The sequence below is a fragment of the Peromyscus eremicus genome, chromosome 11 (assembly GCF_949786415.1).
Source record: "Peromyscus eremicus chromosome 11, PerEre_H2_v1, whole genome shotgun sequence".
In the NCBI taxonomy this organism is placed as follows: Eukaryota; Metazoa; Chordata; class Mammalia; order Rodentia; family Cricetidae; genus Peromyscus; species Peromyscus eremicus.
Window position 1 is genome coordinate 32670756 of NC_081427.1, and position 23972 is coordinate 32694727.

Genomic DNA, 23972 nt, shown 5'->3' on the forward strand with positions numbered 1-23972 from the left:
TTCAGGAAAGATCACAGAAAAAAGAAAAGCAGAAAGGAAGAGAATGGGAAGTAGAGCTGTGAAATACAGTCTTCCAGACCTGACATGGCTGGGGTTGCCTGCACAAGAGCAAGCCAGATAGTAGTACTCTAGACATAAATTCACGAGAGACATAAAAAACAAGCAAGCAAGCAAGCATGACTAATCATCACCTTCGCTTGTCATCAAAGGTACAAAGTTAAAGCTACAAGACAGTGTTTTTACCTAACAATTTATCAAAAGCATGTTTAAAGTATTATATTCATGTTGTCAAGAAGAGCTCAAAATTATACTTTTACATGTCACTGAGGGTATTGCTTTTATAGATAAAAATTAGCAGCATATATTTGCCAGAACTTCTAAAACTGTACACACACACACACACACACACACACACACACACACACAAAACATGGTGAAGGAGAGGGGTGATCTAAGAAGGGGGTATGATCAAAGAAAGGTATCTAATAAAGCATCAGAAAAAATAGTGAAGATGAAAATACGAAAATAAAACAATAAATTTGTTAATATAAAGTTTACTGCAACACTGTATCTTTCTTTGGGGAAATTTTTGGAAACATTGCAAAATGCATTTAATGTTTTATACGCTGAAAAACATACATATCCAAAAGTGTTAATTTTATGAAAAAGAAAATAAAGATGTGTCTAAATAGGAACTAACAAAATTCAGCCAAGACACAGCTGACCTCACTTTCCCCTACAGGTTCCTTGGCTTCAGACAATAAAATTCTCCACACTAATTCTGTTCCATCCTCATCCAATGTCTTTGGACCTTTGAGCCATGAGAAACTGTGTAAATTATCTAGTGAACTACCTTAACTTCCACCATATGCAAACACTTACAGCAATAAGACCAAAACACAAAGAGGGCTCCTGTAGGGTTAGTGTCCCAAACTCTCAACCCAGAACAGCTATTGATCCTATGGCAGGTGCTACCATTACCATGTCTTAAGCTCAGCCTGCTTTCTTACAGAACCCAGGACCACTAGCCCAGAGATGGCACCACCCACAATGGGCTCGGCCCTCCCCCATCAATCATAGGCCTGCCTACAACCCAATCTTATGGAGGCATTTTCTTGAGTTTCCCTCCTCTCAGATGACTTTAGCTTGTGTCACGTTGATATAAAACTATCTAGCACACTATCCAATTACTAACTTCAAGTTTTCAGGTCAGTCCTATCTTCTATTGTAATGGTCTATGGTCCAAATATGTCTCTTTTAGAGACAGAAATGTCTTAAAACAGAATGTTCACACTTCTTCCCACCCCTGACAGGTCACCTGAGATCAGGCCTGACTATGAAAAGAATAATGGACATGTACCAAAACAGTTACTTTTCCCTCTCTTCACAGAAGCACAAGGAGGGATCCAAGAGTTCAAACTATAGAAATGGATGGTCTCTTCTAAGAATGGAGCACCCTGGTGTTTGTAGCTCTTGACTTCTTGACATGACCCTCCAACATCACTGCGGCTGACTTCTCCCATCCCAAGAGTGGTTTCCATGGAGGCTTCTGTTCAGGACCCTGGTTCTGTTTGTCACCTCATTTGAGAGCAGTGGTTTGTCCTGTGAGTTCAACCCTCTGAAGGATTAACAATGAATTGATGATTAGTCTTTTTTCAACTGTTTCTTTTAGTGACTATGGGGAATGTTCACCTCCAAGTTCTTTGGATGCTGGACCTTAAAGTCGAAGTGCTTGTTTTTAAAGAGCAATCATAACCAAAAGTTGCTACACAGAGTGCTGAAACTTCCATCTTGAATGTAAACAACTGTTTAAATGTTATATACTTCAGTTTTTACAGGAGGGAAAAAAATCTATCTTCCCAAGCAAAATGGCTTTCATCTCACAGCTTTTAGGAGATTATATTACTTTAGATGTTTTAAAAGTTAACATAACTGGGTGACTTTTAATTTTGTGTTTATGAAAGCATCAACATTGTCCCGGAGGTGCATTTAGTTAACTAAAAAATTCAGTTAGGAAAAGCTCTATGACTCTGCTAATAAGGAAGGAAATGATACAAAAGTGTTAAAACCATGAAGTGTAACGAGGTAAAAATCTTCATCAGAAAACACACTCGCCATCCCATCCTCTGCTTGTGCTTAACAACAGAAGCTTTGGGAAAAAGCAAAATAAAACAAAAAAGAAAAAATATGAAATACAAAAGCATGTGAATATGTGAACACTCCCTCTCACTGGCTTATTTTGTTTTTATTTTAAAGCTTTTCTTTATTCCCATTTCTTCCTTCTATAAAATAAGAGTTAATAAAATGTACCTGGGTAGGTTATTTTTAAAAATGACTTCAAGTGCTCTGCCCTAAAGTGCATAGTATAAACAGTCTCATTGATGCTTGGTTTGCAGTTGGTACTTTCATTGCTATTAGGCTATAACTCCTTAACTTGCTATTGCCACTGTTGAAAATTCTTCAGTTACAGTGTCTACGACACTGTGCAGAGCAGGATACACGTTAGCTGAACACATTATACTTCCAGCTTTACTGACCTCCCTACACTATTGAGATAAATTTCACAATGAAAAAATTCCATTCCATTATGCTACCTCCTTTAAAAACCTGGTCTCCATCAGTTATTACATAAAACGTTACCTTGTACATTAAAAGTATGAACCAACAAAGAAGAAAAATAAACAGCTTTGAATACAAACATTTAGATGTCAAAAGCACTGTGATTTAAAAAAAAATCATCAATAAGTTGTTAGCCAATGGGATCCAACAGGCCCCTCACCCCACCCCAAAACTGTGCAGGCTACTACCATTGCTTTTCATCCCTCTGCAGAGCTTGATGACAAGGTCCTGCTGCTGTAGACATCACATACTTGAGTCATAGGACATGAAGAAAACAGGCTGCTACTGACCTGGCAGCTTCATCCCCACTAGCTAGCTTTCACAGCACTCAAAGGTGTTAATGTGCACACCAACCAGCCAAAAAGGAACCAACAATCTCACCCAGCTGTGCCCTCTGCAAGCTACAGGAACACTGACTGAGAAGACAGGCCCACTGGTGTAATGAGAGATGTTAGGGGAGGAATCATCTAGTTTCTGATTTGATTTGAGGCCTGCTCCACAATACGAAACTCATGCCTGGTACTGTTAACTGGGCCAAAAACCCATTGGCTGGCTAGGTCAGGGACCCTAGGGGAGAACCAAATCTCTTATTCTGCCAAAGGGACATAAGAAATAAACCATTCCCTAAGTTCTTATTTTTATTCCCATAAGTGCAGCTTTCAACCCCCACCAGAAAAGCTTTAACTGGTCAGCTCTGAGAGAATAAGAAGCTGTAGCGTGATCCACTCTGAATGAGATGTCTGTGGCACAGCCTTCTCCCCAAGGCTCACGGATCATTAAGGAAGAGGTGTGGGGAGGCTGTGGGGCAGAAGTAATAGATGTCCACAGTAAAACAATATTTGCTAGACCTGACAATCCTGTTGCACACACATGAACTCACAGTGGCGGTGACTGCATGTATGAGACCTACACAAGACCAAGACAGACAAAATTCCAACATGGACGGGGAGGGGCTCAAAAAAGTCCTACCCCTAGCTGGGGACTCCTATTGGCTTTAGATGGCTGCTGGGGAACAAAGAGTTTTCTTGGGTGATGTGGGCCAAGAAACTCCCCATTCTCTAGTAGGTACCTCTACACCCATGCACACACAGGCAGCAGTAGGTGGGCTCAGTGAATTAAACACACACACACACAGAGATTACATGACGTTGGGAAGGAAAAGAGATGGGGCGGATAGAAAAGGAACTGAAATAGAGGAATATTAAGGAATATTTTTATCAAAACACACAAGATGCATTATGAAATTCTCAATAAAATGGTTTTTTTAAACCCTATAAGTGGCTTAGCAGTTAAGAATGCTGTTCTTCCAGAGGACCTAGGTTCAACACCCCAGCACCCATATGGCAGTTCACAAGCATCTCTAACTCCAGTTTCTGGCCTCTGTAGGCACTGAATGCATGAAGGCAAAACACCCATACACATAAAATGAAAATAAAGGTTAAAACATTTTAAAACCCTGGCCAAGCAAGGTAATACATGCCTTTAATCCCTACACTCAGGAGATAGAGGCAGGAATATCTCTGTGAGTTTAAGATCAGCTTGATCAACAAGGTGGGTTCCAGGACAGCCAGGGCTATAGATAGAGACCCTGTCTCAAACAACAAAAAATAAATAAAATTAAAAAATGTAAAAATCTATTTTAAAAAAAGCACCTAAAATGTTCCTTTGTGTAGTAGTGCCTGGGGTTACAGAATTCCCTTGAGGCTTCTATTTAATGCTTCCTTTACTTTGAAAGACTTTAATTCAACTTCTGAAAACCCAGTTCTCAAAATGGATGAGTTTCATAAATTCTTCAAGTTGAGAGAAATTTGCATTAAACTCAAATCTTTCAAGGTCTTTAAACAGATTTAATCCTGCGGCTTTTTAGACAACCTATATATTCCTCTGAATTTGGTAATGGTGAATATTTCTTCCCCAGCTTTTGGTTGGGCCAGCAAAACTCTTCCAAAATTTAGAGTGCAATTATAAACCGAATGGAATATTTTCTAAACTGAACAGGATATTTTCATAATGCAAAGCAAATCTGCATGCCTTTCCCCACACATTAAGGGAACTAAAGCAGACACTTAGATGACCCAGTCTATTTTCAAAAAAAAAAAAACACAATGCAAGTTAGGGATTCATCACATTCCCATCTCTCTTCTCTCTTACATGCTATAGATTTAGGATGGGCTTAGTTACTATGATCACTGAAGTTCAAAAAGCTTCAGAATGCCCACTTTGGCCTCTGTTTCTTTATGGGAAGAACCACAAGGGAGGAAGCCATTACATTCTAACAGTTAATCATTCTTGATTTCTAACCTTTCATTATTTCTCCCAAATGTTGGACTATTTCATTAAAAAGCAAAACAAACTACTGTGTCACAGGTCTGTGAAAATCCAACAAGGCAAGGCTTTCACGAGGAGGTAGAGAGGGTAAAGCTGCTTCCTTGCAGGTAACAGCTATCTGAAACAAAGGGCTCCATCCCACGGAAAGAAATCATTAGTTCTGAACCTCTGGTCCCGCTGATGTGTGCAGGCGGTTGAGTCCCATCACTGAACATGAGACACTAGTAAGAATATGAGGCCTTCTTCATGCATTTGGTTCTCTGGCCCAAAAAGGGATAGCAGATGTTACTTTCTTTCAAAAATTAAGGTGTATACTCAATAAGAGCAAGTTTTACCAGAGAATAATCCTCCAATTTCATCCCAAACTAGATTTAAATCTTCTAAACCATGATGCACACAGTTAACTACAGCCTCATATTCTTTAAGACGCCAGAAACATTCCTCATAAAGACATCCTAGATTTGGCTTGATGCAAGGTATAAATATATTTGGGTTGATATTGGTAAGCTTTAAATATTAACTGTGTTACTGGAGATAATTTAGGATAGAGTTTTGACCATGTTCTAAGACTCTAGAAAGCAGAGGCAATGTGGGAATTTTATTCCCCTAAACCAAACCTGGAAGACAAGGAAAAGATACAGAAGGAATGCCCTGTCAGCAACTACCCATAATACCTTTTAACAGTGGTCATCACCAGTCAGTAAGAACAGTGGTTCTAGGAAGGACCAAGTTGGGGGAAACATGTTAATACATGAATACCCAACCAATCAATGAGTAAGACCCAACTCCAGTTAGACAGCTATAGGTTACCCCAGAAACAAAAGTGTCACTATTCCACCACTGTGGTTTCTTTGCCAGGCCAGTCACTTTGAGGGGTTGTAAGCAACTGAGTACGAGTAGTAATTGCTCTCTCCCTTGGTAGCTTATGTAGCAACTCAGACACTATGAGAGCGGAACCTCAGGGAGGAGGCTTCCAGGTCGGTTCCAGCTAACTTCCTTGAAGCCCTGTGCCTTCATTATGTGTCTTCAGAAGGGGTCTTACCTTCAAGTTCTGGAAGGCAACAAGGGATAATGGCAACAGCCTATATGGTTTGGGGACTCTCCTGGATACCAATAACCTGAAGGGAATTTTCCTAGGTCTAGCACTGAGGTTCTTCTCAGATAGTCTCTGGCTCTTGGAAGAAGCATCATCATCCTATATGGCATAACTACACAACATACACATGCATGCAAACACATACAAAAAAACACACACACACACACACACACACACGGAGTTGGAAGGGTGGAAATGATATAAATATTGTGCTCATTTATGAAATTCTCGAAAAAATTAAATATTAAAAATGTGAATGCATCCTATGACAAAAAGGAGGAACTAAGTGAATCCAGCTATAAACTAGCTGATTTTTGTCAAGAGAATTGGTCCAAGCCTTTTCTATTATTTAAGAGGGAAGCATGTTACTGTACCCTGGTTAACTTCCTGATAAGAGGCTTTCCTATGCCACCAAATAAGGAATACCCAAATACATTTTACAGGCATGTTTCTCACTAAAAGGAAAACGGGCATCCAAATGTCACAGTTTGAAAACCACAGTCCAAGTTCTCACTACACCACCCATCGCTCTTCCCTCTGACTACGATGGCAGGTGAAAATTTGTCCGTGGGGGCCTTTGGAAACTGCAAACACACAAGAAGATGGCAGTCCTGAATGGTTGACACAGTTCCTGGAAATGCCGCAACCATAAGTCACTGCAGCGCCACGTGGAGCCTGTCAAGGTGGGAAAGTCCTCATCCCGAATCCCAGGGTTGTATTCTCATGGCTGTTCGTCTGTGTGCATAAGAACTGGCCTATACATATGAAGTCAGCCAAGCAGAAAAAAAGGTAGACACTTCTAGGAGAATGGGTCTACCAGCATCTAATTTCATCTCAGTTAAGTCAGATTTAATGACAGAGGTATTAAGAATATAAAGAGATGGTGGCAACCACAGCTGGATAAGCAAGGTACTGTACATAACCATCCTCTCCTGAGCAGTACCCCCAAACAAGCCTACAAATCTTGCAGTCATTCACATACTGTTTTCTCTTCAAATTGGCTATCATTATTTTTTCCTCAATTCTAAGTTCATCAGCTTTGAAAGGCATAATATTGATGTTTAATATATTCAGATTGCAAAATGGACAGTAAGCTGTAAATAAGAGTCTTCAAATATTTTGATGTCAACAGTTACTGTCTTTTGTGATCCCCTGTGCGCTACACACCACTATCGTGACCATGAAGTTTTCTTTCTCTTTCTCAAATAACCCTCTAAAACTGAAGAAGCACTTTTGGATCTTAGGTAGTACAAAAATAGGCCACATAAGGTTACATAAGGTTGTTTTAAATCATAGTAATTACACCATATAGAAAATAGTACAGAGAAAAATATAGCTATATACAATATGATTCAGCCTTTCCTTTAAAGCAAATCACAGCTCAACAAGCTTTGTTCCTCTGATCTACTGAAGTAGTTACTAAAATGGGAACGCCGTATACTAAAGAAAGGTAAGGGCTACATTCCAACCACTGTTCATAAGATAAAGAATTCTGCCCCCCTTCTCCACATGGTCAAAGACAAAAGATACTTGTTAAGAACCAATGAAGCAGCCTATTTATATTAATAACATTTAAATACCTAGATTTATATGTACAAGTCCCTAAGACAGAAATTTGTGAAGCCTAGAAAATTATAAATAGTTACAAAGTAAAAAGCTGAAAATAGCTAGAATAACTTCACCAATCCATCAAAAAACAATATATTATTAAAATGACTTTGTCTTTCAGGGACTCTGAACTAACAAAAAGAAACTGAACCAAACTTTTGTGAGGATAATGGCACACAAATCACTTGCTGTAATGCGTGTTTCTACCCCACAATGCAACCACGTCCATTGTGCCTGAGATAATGGAACGCTCTCACAAAGTTACTGCATTGTTACCAAGCAACAAGAAATAAAATGTCAAGATTAGCACTTCGTTTAATATATCTTTATCATCAATGAACCTCATTTCTATTCTGCTATTCTCCATGCAAATGGACATTAGGCTAAGACTTATATTTAGTAATCTAACGAGTCACTAAAAAAGAAAAGAAGGAACTAGCAGGCATCCACCAAGTCTATATTTTACATTTATTAATATCACAGTAATTTTATTATTGAGGTTATTTTACCAAGCATATAACTAGAATATGTCTTCATTAAATACATCTCCATTAGTCTCCAAAATTTTTTTAAAGCAAGCCAACACATCATGAAAATTCAAGGAAATGAACAGTCTTTAAATATTTCAATACCCTAAAACAAACAGCTCATTTAGTGTAGTTATGTTAGGATATTAGCAGGCTTTCTGTCAAAGCATCCTACACCTGGCCAAATTTGAAGCACAGAATTTATAGATACTTCTTTTAGAGCAGTTTCATAAGTGAAAATGAAAATAAAGCATAAATAACTGAAAAATTATGAAGAAAATAAATGCGAGTTGAAGATGTTATATAATTTCATGGGTCTAAAAGCAAAACAAACACTATGCATGATTTCCATCACCCCCACATCCATGCCAAAAGAACCAAGGATGCCAACGACATTCTGCCTTCAGACCGAAGGTTGTCAAGGAGCACGGGGTTGTTTAATGACAAAAAGGGTTCTTTCCCTGTTTTTGTCACAGCAAACAGCTCTCTTTCTGTTTTCTTCTTCATATTTGTTCAACACAGCCAGTCCAAAAAAAAAAAAAAGTGGATTCAAGAGGATCAGGACCTATTTCAGTTCTTTTCTTTTTTCTTTCTTTTGTTTTTGAAACAGGGTCTTACTGTGTCATCCAGGCTAGCCCTGAACTCAACTGTGTTGTCCAGGCTGGCCTCAAACTGGCAATCCTCCTACACCTACCTCTTACGTGCCAGGATTACAACTGTGTGCCACCATGTCTAGAAGAGTAAACTGTTTCTTTATTGGCCTCACTCTTCTCACTGACTCACTGAAACAGAGAGCTCTGTTGGGTCAATACTAAAGTGCACTGAAGGGCATTCACATACCGAATGTCATTTTGGCACTTCAGCCAAGTTCTCACAAATACTGTGTCTCCACATGTTGGTCATAGATGTTCGTGTAAGTGAATTCTGCACAGGTGTGAGCAACTGTTGTTTGTGTGTAGTATGAATATTTGAAAGTGAATTTTTCTGTCTGGAAAAATTCCTCAGCATGGTTGAAAGTATTTGTCCTGTGGGAATAGAAGCTTTACTTCTTGTTGTCATTGGTCTGTTTATACCATTTTTGTCCTTTTCTGGTCCACTAAAGGCAGTCTGAATCCCACTGCTTTTGTAACCCCTGTATCAAGTCCTTAGTAATCTCAAGACCTAAAGTAAAAGACATTTGGATGGAGAGATAGCTCAGTAGTCAAGAATACTGCCTCCTCTTCCAGAGGACATGGGTTCAAAGCCCAGCACCCTCATGGCAGCTTACAGCCATCTATAACTCCAGTTCCAAGGGATCAGATTCCTCTTTGGCCTCTGAAGATACCAGGCACACAGGTAGTACACAAATATATGCATAGGCAAAACATACACGTGCATAAAATTGAAAAAAAATAAATAAATAAAAAGGAATTTGAGAGAAAAAGAAAAATGTTTGCCCCCCCCCCCGAGGCGTTTCCTATTTTCTCTAAAGCAGGTGGGAACATGGACAGTCTCTAAACGCAGATTCATTAATTGGTGTACTTCATGAAGATTACAGATCCACACTATCCACTAAAGTCATTCAGCCACCTGGTTAAAAGCCACCATGTTCCCACATTCTATCATAAAGGGGAATAATAACCAGTTTGATCACTTCTGTTAAGACAGTTCACGAGGCTTTATTAACACAAAGTTCTCTTAACAGAGCAAGAAAGGTGTCACAAACCCTACGATGTCCCCATCTCAAAATCACATTCTTCACTCACCTCAGTCTCACTGTCAGACTTAGGCAGTATTCTGCTGTCTGTTACTGTAACAAAGGACTGGGACGTGTACCTTATAGACAAAAACAATGTGTTCAGTTCATCAGTTTAGAGACTGGAAGTCAATACTGGAAGTCAAGACCGGGTAGCTCCTTCATGACTGCCTCAGCTGAGGGTTCCCAAGACTATAATGAACATAGAGAGAAAGCAAGATGGTGGCCTTGAACAATCCACACTCTAGAGACTAACTCACTCCAGAAGACTCGTGTTAATGCCTCTTAAGGGAAATGCCCCCATTACCTAATTACCTTCCATTAACTAGCCCTTAGTGGACCTCATAATGAGGAGCAGCTTTCAGATTAGGAGCCTAGGTGGGACAAATCACATCCAAACCATAGGAAGGCCTAATTATTTCATGGAACTATTATAAAATGTGCTAGAAATAAAAATTACATTTCACCTAGCTCTGAAGAAGATACCATCATTAGCCTCTCATAAAAGTTATGCTCACATAGGACTGTAGTCTACCACCATGCCCAGAAGAGAAGAGAATCTGCATCCTCATGTTATTGAAAGACCCCCAGCCTCCCCGCCTAACATAGCCTAGCTCAGCCGTTTTTGAAGAAAGCCTGAGAGGCACTGAGGAGTTCAGTTAACGGGCATGGAATAAACAGAACATTTGTGGTTAGCCACCTGGCCCCAGAGCGAGGAACTAAAAGGTCAGAAGAACACCCTGTACCCTAGACAGGAGCTAGGCGTGGCGAGCTCGGGGAGAAACCACGAGCTGACCTGGGTTTGAACCTGGCCTCATTTGAATCATCCAATCAGAACCTGGCCTCATTTGCATCATCCAATCAAAACCCTGTAACCAGGCTTCTTGCTTCTGTACCCGAGCTTCGGCTGCCCCGACCCTATAAAAACCCTCTGCTCCAGCCCGTGGGCGCGCCAGTCCCTTGAGCTTCTTGAGAGACTGTGTCGCCCCGGGTACCCGTGTTCCTGAATAAAGCCTCTTGCTGTTTGCATCTGATTCGTGGTTTCGGTGTGTTCCTTGGGCGAGGGTCTCTCCTGAGGGAAGACTGCCTTTAGGGGGTCTTTCATTTGGGGGCTCGTCCGGGATTTGAGACCCCCTGCCTCGGGACCACCGACCCACTGTCAGGAGGTAAGTTGGCCGGCCACTATTTGTCTTGTCTCAGTCTGTCTATTTGTCTTCCGTTTTCGTCGGGCGCCCTAGGTCAGGTCTGAGTCGGTGGGGGCTGAAGGAGCTGACGGGCTCGGACTTCGCCCACCGCGACCCTGGAAGACGTTCCACGGGTCACTGAAGTCCCCTTTGGGGCACAGTTTTTCGGGGCCTCTCCCGTATCAGAAGGATACGTGGTATTGGCAGGGGATGGAGATCGCGGTTCCTCCACATCCCCGTCTGAGTTTCTGCTTTCGGTTTTACGCCGAAGCCGCGCAGCGCGAATTTCTGTCGTCTGTCTTGTCTTTTTGTTTATCGTTACTTGTCTAACACTTCTTTATCTAGAGACCACCATGGGGCAGACCATCACCACCCCACTGAGCCTAACCACGGACCACTGGTCCGATGTTAAGGCCTGAGGAAACAATGAAGGTGTCATTGTCAAAAAGAAAAAATGGATCACCCTCTGCGAGGCCGAATGGGTCATGATGAATGTTGGCTGGCCGCGAGAAGGATCCTTTAACCTCTCTCTTATTTTACAGATGGAGGGCAAGGTTTCTGCCCCTAATCCTTATGGACACCCCGACCAGGTCCCATACATCGCCATCTGGAGATCTCTGGTCGAAAATCCATTTCCATGGGTCAAGCCTTTCCTTCCACAGCCCCCTCCAGTCTCTGGGCCCTCTGCACCCCTCAACCCGGACTCTTCCCTTTACCCTGTGCTCCCTCACAAGGAGACTCCCAAGCCCCCTGTCCTCCCCCCGGACCCTAACTCCCCTCTCATAGATCTCCTGGTGGAGGAGCCCCCTCCTTATCAGGCTGGACCCGCTCGGCGTCCCGGCGGAGCGGAAGCGGCTCCCGCCGCCGCGGAAGCAGCTCCCGCCACCGCACAGGAGGCGGCGGCGGCGGCCGCATTAGCGGCCGCGATCCGGCCGTTGGCAGATGCTAAGGTTTCCTCAACCAGCAGGACCTCAGATGAAGACAAGGAAGATGAGGTGTCGTCCCCCATTGCCGGCCGCCTCCGCGGCCGCCGGGAGGGACCCCCTACTGAGTCCCAAGCTTTCCCACTCAGAGAAGGGCCGAACCAACAACTCCAATATTGGCCTTTCTCTGCTTCAGACCTTTACAACTGGAAACAACATAACCCCCCTTTTTCCAGGGATCCTGTGGCATTAACTAACTTGATTGAATCCATCCTGGTGACTCACAGGCCGACTTGGGACGATTGTCAGCAGCTCCTGCAGACCCTCTTAACAGTAGAGGAAAAGCAGAGAGTTTTCCTGGAGGCCCGGAAGCAGGTTCCGGGCGATGACGGGAGGCCATCCCAACTCCCGAATGTCATCGATGCGGCTTTTCCCTTGACTCGCCCTAACTGGGATTTCAATACGCCTGAAGGTAGGGAGCATCTACGTCTCTATCGCCAGTTGCTCTTAGCGGGTCTCCGAGCGGCCACTAGAAGGCCTACCAATTTGGCTCAGGTAAGGAATGTGATACAGGGAAAGGAAGAGACACCCGCTGCATTTCTAGAAAGATTGAAGGAAGCTTATAGGATGTACACTCCGTATGATCCGGAAGATCCAGGTCAGGCTCCAGGTATTATCCTATCATTTATCTATCAGTCTAGTTCAGACATCAGAGCCAAATTGCAGCGGTTGGAGGGTTTACAGGCGTTAGGGTTGCCAGACCTAGTGAAGGAAGCAGAGAAAGTATTCAATAAGAGAGAAACTCCTGAAGAGCGTGAGGAAAAGAGATGGCAGAAACAAGAGGAAAGGGATAGGAAACAGCATAGGGAGATAAAGAAAGTTCTGGCCGCCGTTGTATCTCAGGGACAGCGGAGAGAGGGAGACAGGTCGGGAGAACGAAGGAGGCCACCCCTAGATAAAGATCAATGTGCTTACTGCAAGGAGAAGGGACACTGGGCCCGAGAATGCCCCAAGAAGCCACAAGGACCCCGCCGGCCCAAGCCCAAGACCGTGGACCTCCTTAGTCTGGAGGACTAGGGGGGTCGAGGCCAGGAGCCCCCCCCCTGAGCCTAGGATAACCCTCAAGATCGGGGGGCAGCCCGTGACCTTCCTGGTTAATACTGGTGCCGAACATTCAGTCCTAACTCATGCCGGAGTGCCTCTTAGCCGGCATTCTGCACTGGTGCAGGGGGCAACTGGAAACAAGAGATATTATTGGACTATCGAGAGAAAAGTCCAACTGGCTTCAGGGCAAGTAACTCACTCCTTTCTGCACATACCTGAATGCCCCCATCCGCTGTTAGGACGGGACCTACTAACCAAATTAAAAGCACAAATCTATTTTGATGAGAAGGGACCGAGGGTCACGGGTCCTAAAGGAGACGCTCTACAAATCCTTGTCCTCAATTTAGAGGAAGAATACCGTTTGTTTGAGTCAGAACCCCCGGAGAAATCACCTGAGGAGCTACAGAACTGGTTGAGAGAGTTTCCTCGCGCCTGGGAAGAGACTGGGGGCCTGGGGTTGGCACGCGATCAGCCACCGCTGATGATCTCATTAAAGGCCTCCGCGACTCCCATTTCAATCAGACAATACCCAATGTCACGGGAAGCTCATGAGGGAATCAAACCCCATATGCCCTATAGCCCAGAAGACCATGAGCTAGCAAAGAAAATGGGGGCGGGCTGGGAACAACGGAGGCAAGCCTATATATTAGGGGATCGGGTGGTCATGCCAACCTCCCATACCCGATATATGCTGAGGTTCCTTCATGCGCTGACCCATTTGAGCAAGAATAAAATGAAGACCCTGCTGGACAAAAATACTGGGACTGTACTAAACCAGGACCGGGTGCCTCAGCAGGTATCTTCCACCTGCCCAGCCTGTGCTCAGGTCAATGCAGGAAAGATGCATCTAAACAAAGGGGCTCGTCAACGAGGGCATCGCCCAGGTGTACATTGGGAAATAGACTTTACAGAAGTAAAACCCGGACTCTATGGGTACCGGTACCTCCTGGTCTTCGTGGACACTTTTTCAGGATGGATTGAGGCATTTCCAACCAAGAATGAAACGGCTAACGTGGTAACAAAGAAATTGTTGGAAGAGATCTTCCCCAGGTATGGGATGCCTCATATATTGGGGTCGGACAACGGGCCTGCCTTCGTCTCTCTGGTAAGTCAGAAAGTGGCCAAATTATTGGGGGTTAATTGGAAACTCCATTGCGCATACCGCCCCCAGAGTTCAAGACAGGTAGAGCGAGCTAATAGGACAATTAAGGAGACTTTAACCAAATTAACGCTTGCAACTGGCACTAGAGATTGGGTGCTCCTACTTCCCTTGGCTCTTTACCGAGCCCGGAATACTCCTGGGCCGCACGGCCTAACCCCTTTTGAAATTCTATATGGGGCCCCACCTCCAGTCGTGAAATTTCTCCATCCTGATATCTCATCTTTTGCCACCAGCCCCACTTTAGAGGCACATCTACAGGCCCTCCAGCTGGTGCAGAAGGAGATCTGGAAACCCTTGGCTAAAGCCTACCGAGAGCAGCTGGACAAGCCGGTGGTCCCCCACCCTTTCCAGATTGGGGACTCCGTTTGGGTCCGGCGCCACCAGACTAAGAATCTAGAGTCACAGTGGAAGGGGCCCTACACTGTCCTGCTGACCACCCCCACTGCACTCAAGGTAGACGGGATTGCTGCATGGATCCACGCCTCTCATGTGAAGGCTGCTGGGGAGACCGACCCAGCAGGATCCAGAGAATCAACATGGACAGTGTACCGCACACAGAACCCCCTAAAAATAAGGTTGGCCCGTGGCTCCTCTTCCTCCCCCTCTTCTTGCTCTCTGTCTACCCCCAGGGGACTAGGGCGGCAGAGAGCCCGCACCTAGTCAAGAAACTCACTTGGCAGGTCATCTCACAAACTGGGGAAACGGTCTGGCAGACGACCGCCCTTCATACCCCCTTTACATGGTGGCCCCCCCTAACCCCTGACTTCTGCCAGTTGGCATTGAATTCGGGACTCTGGGGGGTTGAGGGCATTAAGCTTGATGCCTTAAACTCCTCCACCCACCCGGGGGGGGGTGCATTGGCCGGATCCGGGATGCCGTCACCCTCAAGCAAGATGTAGATTCGCCCAGTCGGACTTTTATGTCTGTCCGGGGGATGGGAGGGGCTGGGCCCTCGCCAAGAAATGCGGGGGGGGGGGAAGGAGATTTCTTCTGCGCCCAATGGGGCTGCGAGACCACTGGCACAGCATATTGGAGTCCTAGCCCCAGCTGGGACCTGATCCAGACCAATAGAGGTTTCAGGAAGGCTACAGGCGGGGGGTCTTGCTCAGCTGGGTCCACCGAGGTCAGCCGATTCGAGCCTGGGCTCTCACTTCCCCTAAATATAACTTTCACTGGCCCGGGGAAGGCTGATAGAAACTGGCAACGGGGGCGCACTTGGGGGCTCAGGTTATATGAAACCGGATATGATCGGGGCGTAAGATTCACTATCAAACTTAAGATTGAGGAGGCCTCCACCCCTATAGGCCCCAATCAGGTTCTCTCTGACCAGAAGCGCCCCTCCTTACCTGTTCCAGCACCCCCGAAGATTACCCCTCGACCCGGTTCGATTACCAGCCCAGGTATAACTCCGGCCACTACCAAACTGCCCCGGCCAGGAACCGGAGACCGGCTCTTGGGTCTGCTAGCAGGGGCTTACCAGGCCTTGAATATAACCTACCCAAATAGAACGCAAGAATGTTGGCTATGTCTGGTTTCCCAACCTCCCTACTACGAGGGGATAGCAACCCAGGGTAATTATACTAACACTCACAGTCCCCCTCCGAGCCAATGTCTAGGGACAGCCCAACATAAACTCACAATCTCAGAGGTGTCAGGACAAGGACTATGTCTAGGGAGCGTCTCCCGCACCCACCAACACCTATGTAACCGCACCCTATCCATAAGCGCTGTCTCTGGTTATGTCACCGGCCCTAATGGAAACCCAACAATTCAGACAGCTCCAAGCGGCCATGAATCAGGACATTCGGGACCTAGAGGAATCAATAAGCGCCTTAGAAAAATCCCTGACCTCCCTCTCTGAAGTAGTGCTCCAGAACAGAAGGGGACTCGACATTCTATTCTTACAGGAGGGAGGGTTATGTGCCGCCCTTAAAGAGGAATGTTGCGGATCATACTGGGGTGGTAAGAGATAGCATGGCTAAATTGAGAAAACGATTAGAACAGAGACAAAAATTCTTTGAAGAGCAACAGGGATGGTTCGAAGGATGGTTCAGAAGGTCCCCCTGGCTCACCACCCTCATTTCCACCCTTCTGGGACCCCTTCTAATTCTATTACTCCTCCTGACGTTTGAGCCCTGTATCCTAAGTAGACTTGTCCAATTTATCAGGGAACGCGTCTCTATTGTTCAGACTTTGGTATTAACCCAGCAATACCAAAGGCTCAACCAGATGGAACTTGAGTCACGTCACCAATCTTCCCCATGAATGGAGGATTCCATTCCTGAGATAAGAAAATGGGGGAATGAAAGACCCCCAGCCTCCCCGCCTAACATAGCCTAGCTCAGCCGTTTTTGAAGAAAGCCTGAGAGGCACTGAGGAGTTCAGTTAACGGGCATGGAATAAACAGAACATTTGTGGTTAGCCACCTGGCCCCAGAGCGAGGAACTAAAAGGTCAGAAGAACACCCTGTACCCTAGACAGGAGCTAGGCGTGGCGAGCTCGGGGAGAAACCACGAGCTGACCTGGGTTTGAACCTGGCCTCATTTGAATCATCCAATCAGAACCTGGCCTCATTTGCATCATCCAATCAAAACCCTGTAACCAGGCTTCTTGCTTCTGTACCCGAGCTTCGGCTGCCCCGACCCTATAAAAACCCTCTGCTCCAGCCCGTGGGCGCGCCAGTCCCTTGAGCTTCTTGAGAGACTGTGTCGCCCCGGGTACCCGTGTTCCTGAATAAAGCCTCTTGCTGTTTGCATCTGATTCGTGGTTTCGGTGTGTTCCTTGGGCGAGGGTCTCTCCTGAGGGAAGACTGCCTTTAGGGGGTCTTTCATTATAAACCCACAAAGCACTCCCCCTTCTCACAGCTCGGTACATACTACTCCTCCCATGCTCCCTAAGAAGCGCTGCCCCCTCGGTTAACTGAAAATCCAGCTTCCTTAATTTCTTGAGTTGTTTACTAAGGGATTATTGCAGCAAGGCTTTTCACTGAATACCTTGATGACAAGTTCTGTTTCTTTCCTTAACATTTCATACTCCTTTCCTCATTAGTATTTAACATGATTATATATTATCCATTGCACTTATTTATTCTACCTATTGCCCATCTGGATCAGAAGCAAAGTCCCCCAAGGGTAGAGAGCTCTCTCCATCGTGGTCTCCCCCAGATGAATTTGCAGCACCCAGAGAAGTGCCAGCAAGGTTAGAACTTCTGTGCATGAGAGAACTCACGATAAGACATCACGGAGTCAGGATGTCCAGCACTTAATTTTAAGGTAAAAATGGGTTGAAAAGGATGGGGATGCAGATGGGGCAGGAAGGATAATGGGCAGTGACTGCAGCAGTGTTGGGCTCGGAAGGGTTCATCACACCCTCTGCATTCAGAGCCCTTCGTGAAACGACGCATCTTGGGCATAACTTTGCAATGTCATTTACACTGCAATCTTCATCTTCCCATATTCTGTACCCAGACACAACACATGCCAGCCTGGTGGGTGGCAGATGTCCTCCTAATCTTTTCCTCAAGTCCTCAAGTCACCCTCCCAAAAAGAGAAGGCGTTGCCTGTCACTGGTACAGAACATGAAGTCACAGTTTCCAAAGCTTTGCTCTTGAAGATGTAACAAAAAGAAACCTTATATTTTCATTTTGGAAAACAGATTTTTATACCTCCTTATGACACAGATTTTTAAAAGAGGGGGACTAAAACTGCAAAATTATCATGATAGTAGTTGGAGGGAAGGAGACAGTCTCTTATCTTCAAATAGATAATTTGCAGGTCTTCAATCTTTGTAAGCCATGCAGGTGGCTTGTCCATATTTATGCGCATCCATTATCTTGTTATACAAACAATTTTTTTCATATTCAGTTGTGTCAATATATCATAACATAAATACTATGCAATAGAAATTAGCTTAAGTTGTGAAAATGAATATACTTATTGTAATGAAATTAACCAAAATAGTTGAAAGGGCATTGTGTAAATCTTTGCTTTATAAAATCAAACTCAGCACAGGCTGATGGCATTCACACATATACATGCATCCATGCATGCACACACACACACACACACACACACAGAGCACAGGCTGATGGCATTGACACATATACATGCATTCACATGCACGCACGTGCACACACATACACACAGAGAGCACAGCACAGGCTGATGGTGCACACACACATACACAGAGCACAGGCTGATGGCATTGGCACAAATACATGCACACACACACACACACACACACACACACACACACACACACATATACAGGCACACATACACCGAGTACAGGCCGATAGCACTGACACACACACTCACACACACACACACACACACACACACATACACACACACCAAAATAAATAGATAAAGAAAGACCAAAACCAGCTAGGTTATTTCAGTCCCAGGCACCACTGGCAGCCTTGGGTGGCTGAGTCAGACGACCTTTTACGACAACACGTGCACGCAGCTGCATTATCAATGGTCTCCTGAGTGAAGCACTCTCAGCTCTCCTCCAGATTTATGTTAAAGTATGAAAAAAAAAAAAACAAAAAAACAAAAAAACAAAGAAAAGGCCAGGACTGAGCATGCTATACACACAGGAGACTGGGAGAAGGTGTTGCGGGGAGTTGGGAGGTTGATGAGAGTCCTCCTGAGACACACCCAAATGAGCTAGCCTAGGAGACTAGACAGCCTTTGCTGATCCTCATTACACACATGTGCAACACCCAGGAGTCACTCTGGGCTGGTTTTACTCAGGAACTTGTGAAGATCATCAGCAAAGACTTCTCCCCCTCAGAGAGAGGGAAGTCCAGAAATAACAGTCTGGGCTAAAAAGAGAAACATCTTCCTGGCTTGTGTGCCAACAAGTGTACCCACTTTTACTGTTTTTCTCAAATAATCACCCAGTTTCTTCACAGGGGCAGACAGACACTAACTGAGGGGGCTACAGCTTTACAGGGAAATACTCAAATGGCTGCTCCCTTCCAGAAAGATATGTGTGATGATATTCACACATCACTGCTCACCTCTTTGTTTTTATACGTTGTAAGTATATATAGAACCCATTAAAAAGAGAAAACATATCCTCAAATGCAACACTGTTATTTATACATGGTAGAAATAATTAATATCAAAGGCAATTTGATTTACTTTTTCATATACAGGTTGGTTTATTTCCTGACATAAAATATTTATCATAAATAAACTGCTATAAAATTGAATAACACGCGTTGGTGCATGATTTACAGAATTCAAACACTTGGTAGATGGAGGCAGGAAGGTCATGTGTTCAAAGATGGTTTAGTCTATAAACACAGCTAAGACAATTACCTTTGTATCTGAAATACAGGATCCACCATGGCAATACTTTCCACCGTGTAAGATACTGTTTGCAGTACTAGATGACCTCTAATCACCAGATTTGGGGATAATGTGAAAAAAAAAAAACCACTCAATAGAATGAGCAGAATCCAAGAGAAACACTGAGTGAATTCAGAGTGAATTCCTACGACTCACAGGATGACATATTTCTAAGTCATCTTTAAGGTAGATGGTACAGGTGGTAAAGAAAGCTACAGATAGATTGAACAACAACAAAACAAACAAACCAAAAACTCTACATTCAGTGCTTGATTCTGATAGCACTGAAATGACCTATACTCCTGGAGATTCGGAGTCATTCAAGAGTTTGAAACTTTATTCATTTATGGGGACTTGAAGTATTTACAAAACATAACAGCAAAGAGCAAATGCTGCCATTCTATTGTGTGGCTCCACTTAGTAGCATAACGAAAAATAACGACGCACAGAAAGAGTGTGCAGTGACTGGCACATAATAAACTTTTAACTATCATCGGGGTCAACATTTAACGTCCAGAATAACGGGCAGAATTTAATGATCTTTCAAGTTTCTTTTAAACGCCACACTTTTGATGAATTCCTGAGCATCCCTCTCATGCAGACTACTACAAAGCACAGTCACATGGGGCTGGAAGAAAGAGATACAATCTGTTGGGCAAGGAGGCAGATAATGGACTTAGAACACAGAAGGGATTGAGAAAGCCCAGCTCCAGGGTTCTCGATAGGCATGGGAGTAAAACAAACATCAGAAAGTTACAATAAAATTTCACATCCAGAATGTGAAGATTTCAAACTAAAAAGGTTCAAGTCCAAATTGTTTTCTACTTTTGAGGACACAGTTTTAAGTTAATCTAAGTGTATGTGGACCCTTTATAGATATATAGAGAGAGCATACAGAGGAGGTAGGCTTAAAATACTCCTATTGGCTCAAGATGTTCTGCTTAAATGCCTAAGACAGAATGTTATATGAATTGAATCATGATTCCTTTTATTAAAAGACTGATTGATTGATTTACTTACTTATTTACATGGTGTTGTCTGCACATATGTACACAAGAAGGCACTGAATCCCATGGGACTATGGTTATAGATAGACATCAGTTACAGACAGTTGTGAACCACCATATGGGTGCTGGGAATTGAACTCAGGACCTCTGAAAGAGCAGTTAATGCTCTGGGCCACTGAACCACCTCTCCAACACCACATCTTGATTCAGCTTTTAATTCAGCTTTCTTTAAAAAACCTTCCCATGATAACCATGATATAGATAAACACAGGAGTGGCCAGACACAAGAAACTAGTGGGCCTTTATACGGTGACTAGCACAGCCTAAAAATGGAATTAATACTGCATTTAGTTTTGGGGTTTTTTTGGTGGTTTTGCGTTTTTTGTTTTTGTTTTTTGTTGGTTGGTTGGTTGGTTGGTTGGTTGGTTGGTTGGTTTTTGGTTTTTCAAGACAAGGTCTGTGTAGCCCTGGCTGTCCTGGAACTCTCTCTGTAGATCAGGCTGGCCTCGAACTCACAGAGATCTGCCTGCCTCTGCCTCCCGAGCGCTGGGATTAAAGGCGTGCGCCACCACCGCCTGGCTGCTTTCTGCATTTAGTTTTAATTAATGCAAATATAAAAGCCACAGAGAGCTGGTGGCCAGCCCACCACATAGTGCCATCAGTTGGGAGTGGCTGCCCCACAGCACCAACATCATCAGGATCCTAGCGCAGTTCTGGGTAGGCCAGCATAGACAGCTCTGACAGAGTGGAGATTTCTGTTCTGGATCAGGGAGGGATGGACTATCCGCAGGCTCAGTTCAACAACTTTCTCTCTTCTTACAACCAAAGAGACCCTCTCTTGCTACCTACATTGTCTCTTGGACATCAAAAAGTTCATTTTTGCTCCTATAAGAAATAAGTGTTAGCCGGGCGGTGGTGGCGCACGCCTTTAATCCCAGCACTCGGGAGGCAGAGCCAGGCGGATCTCTGTGAGTTCGAGGCCAGCCTGGACTACCAAGTGAGTTCCAGGAAAGGCGCAAAGCTACGCAGAGAAACCCTGTCTCGAAAAACCAAAAAAAAAAAAAAAAAAAAAAAAAAAAAAAAAAAAAGAAATAAGTGTTGCTGAAAAGAACCAGGTTATAGTAGGATAAAAAATTAAAAGAGAATTCCCCCCCAAGATAATGCCAGCTTCTCGTAGCTCCGCAAAAGTGGGTGAAGGCCACTGTTAAGCTATTCATTATGTTAAGCTATGTTGGTAGGCCTCTATGCTGGCTGGTTTTTTGTCAACTTGACACACACCTAGACATATCTGGGAAAAGGGGAATCTTTTTTAAAAACTTTTATTATTTTAAGCATGTAGATGGTTATGCCTATATGTATGTGTACCATATGTGTGCTTGGCACCTGCAGGCTAGAAGCAGGCATTGGATACCCTGGAAGTGGAGTTACAGACCATTGTGGATCATCCTATGGCTCCTGGGAATCGAACTCTGGCCCTCTGGAAGAACAGCCAGTGTTCTTAACTCTAGCATCTGAAGAGGGAATCTTAGGCAAATCTGTGTGGTATTATCTTCATTAAGGATTAATTGAGGGCCCATCTTGGACAAGTGGTCCTGAGTTGTGTAAGAAAGCAAGATGAACAAACCATGGGGAGTACAAGTCAACGAACACTATTGCTCCACGGCCTGTGCTTCAGTTCCTGCCTCTGGGTTCCTGTCTCAAGTTCCTGTCCTGCCTTCCATGGGTGATGGGCGACAAGCTATAAGATGAAATAAACCCTCTTTCATCCTCAAGCTGCTTTGGTCATGGTGTTTTATCACAGCACTGAAAACCCTAACTTCAGTAATGCTACAGATGTGTGCCACAGTCTTGTCATTAAGATGATTCAATAAATAAGAAACAAGACACACAGACAAGGTAAGCCGCATGATCCATTTTTTGGATGCACACAATATACCAAAACCACTGAAAAATAAAAGTGGATGGAAAATGACACATTCCCCCATCACTTGGGGACACACGGTGCTTCTCTTTCTCTGAGAAAGTGTTCCTGAAGTGTCACCATGAAGTAACATCTTAGCCAACTGTGGATGAATTCAACCATCATATAAAAGATGTCACATAGCATGACCATCAGGTGAAAAATTAGGAACATATATTCACATTTCCATGTCCCAAAATAGGTTCCTACAAAGTTTTCCCTAAGGAAGGCTATGCCAAACTTCCACAAACAGTTGATTCAAAGTGATGCTCAAAGCCAAGTTGAGAATCATTTTGAAGTCTTCTTTGGAGTTCACATATGTATACCCCAAATGGCAGGAGGCTGGTATAAGCAACTATTTCGATTCCAGGTCCTTAGTCTAAAAAGGCTCTGGAATGGTCCAAGCCTCTTTCAAATGCTACAACACCCAAAGATGTCAGTCAATGCCTTGATCCAACTGCTCTGAGTGAACATATTACAGTAGTTATTTGTATAACCCTCCTTTTAAAGAATTCTCATCATCCAACTCAGTAAGCCAATCAGTTCAAGTGATTTCCTACTTGACCGGAATGTCATATACAGTTGTGCATCCCATATGACTACATATGGAACTATAGTGGTCCTGTAACATCATACAACTAAGTGATATTGTACCTAACTTGGTTGGCATAAGTCATTCCATGATATTTGTAAAGCAGCAAAATTATTTCTCAATGTATTTCTCAGACAATTTTTTGTCCTTAAGTAGTACGACACGACTATCCACCAATTCATCTTGGGATTTTCATCTTATTTTGTTCAAAGACCAAATGACTTTTATAAGCCAAATAAATTTCCAAAGACAACAGAACATTCTAGTCAGCACAGATGACCAGAAGTTGCCAACTATTACATATCTAAATTATATATAGTTAAAGAGAATCTCTCCATATGTAAAACAAAACAACTCTCTTTTTTTGTCCTCCTGAAATCTAATGCAAAAAGGAAAAAGAAAAAAGAAAAATTAACACCATGAATTCACAAGCCTTTTTTCTTACCTCCACCACGGTGGTTCCTGCAGCTTTGCACATTGGCAAGTTGAAGTTTCTTGCACTTTTCCTATATCAGACAAGGAAGAGAGAAGAGGGAGAAAGATCAAAGACAACTTGAAAATGCAGACCAAGAGCGTTTTTACCATGAATCTATGGATCTAAGAGTGCATGACTTATAACTGTCTTTAAACTTAGAAGCTCTTGTGGCCATTTCATTTGATTTATGTGGTTTTTAGAGTAGGTGGAAGGAAAGACTGTTTTTCATGTTCAATCAATAGCTTTTACACAAAAAAACAAAATGGGTATTCATAAATATCTGAAATTAAAT

General features: G+C 43.7%; 1 protein-coding gene across 1 annotated transcript in view; it reads right to left on the reverse strand.

Annotated features, from left to right (window-relative positions):
- Oxct1 (3-oxoacid CoA-transferase 1) overlaps window positions 1–23972 on the reverse strand; it is a 134662-nt gene that overhangs the window by 77813 nt on the left and 32877 nt on the right. The window contains exon 7 of the mRNA XM_059276320.1: window positions 23651–23711. Coding sequence (XP_059132303.1) covers window positions 23651–23711 — 61 coding nt within the window. The remainder of the gene's footprint in view (window positions 1–23650; window positions 23712–23972) is intronic.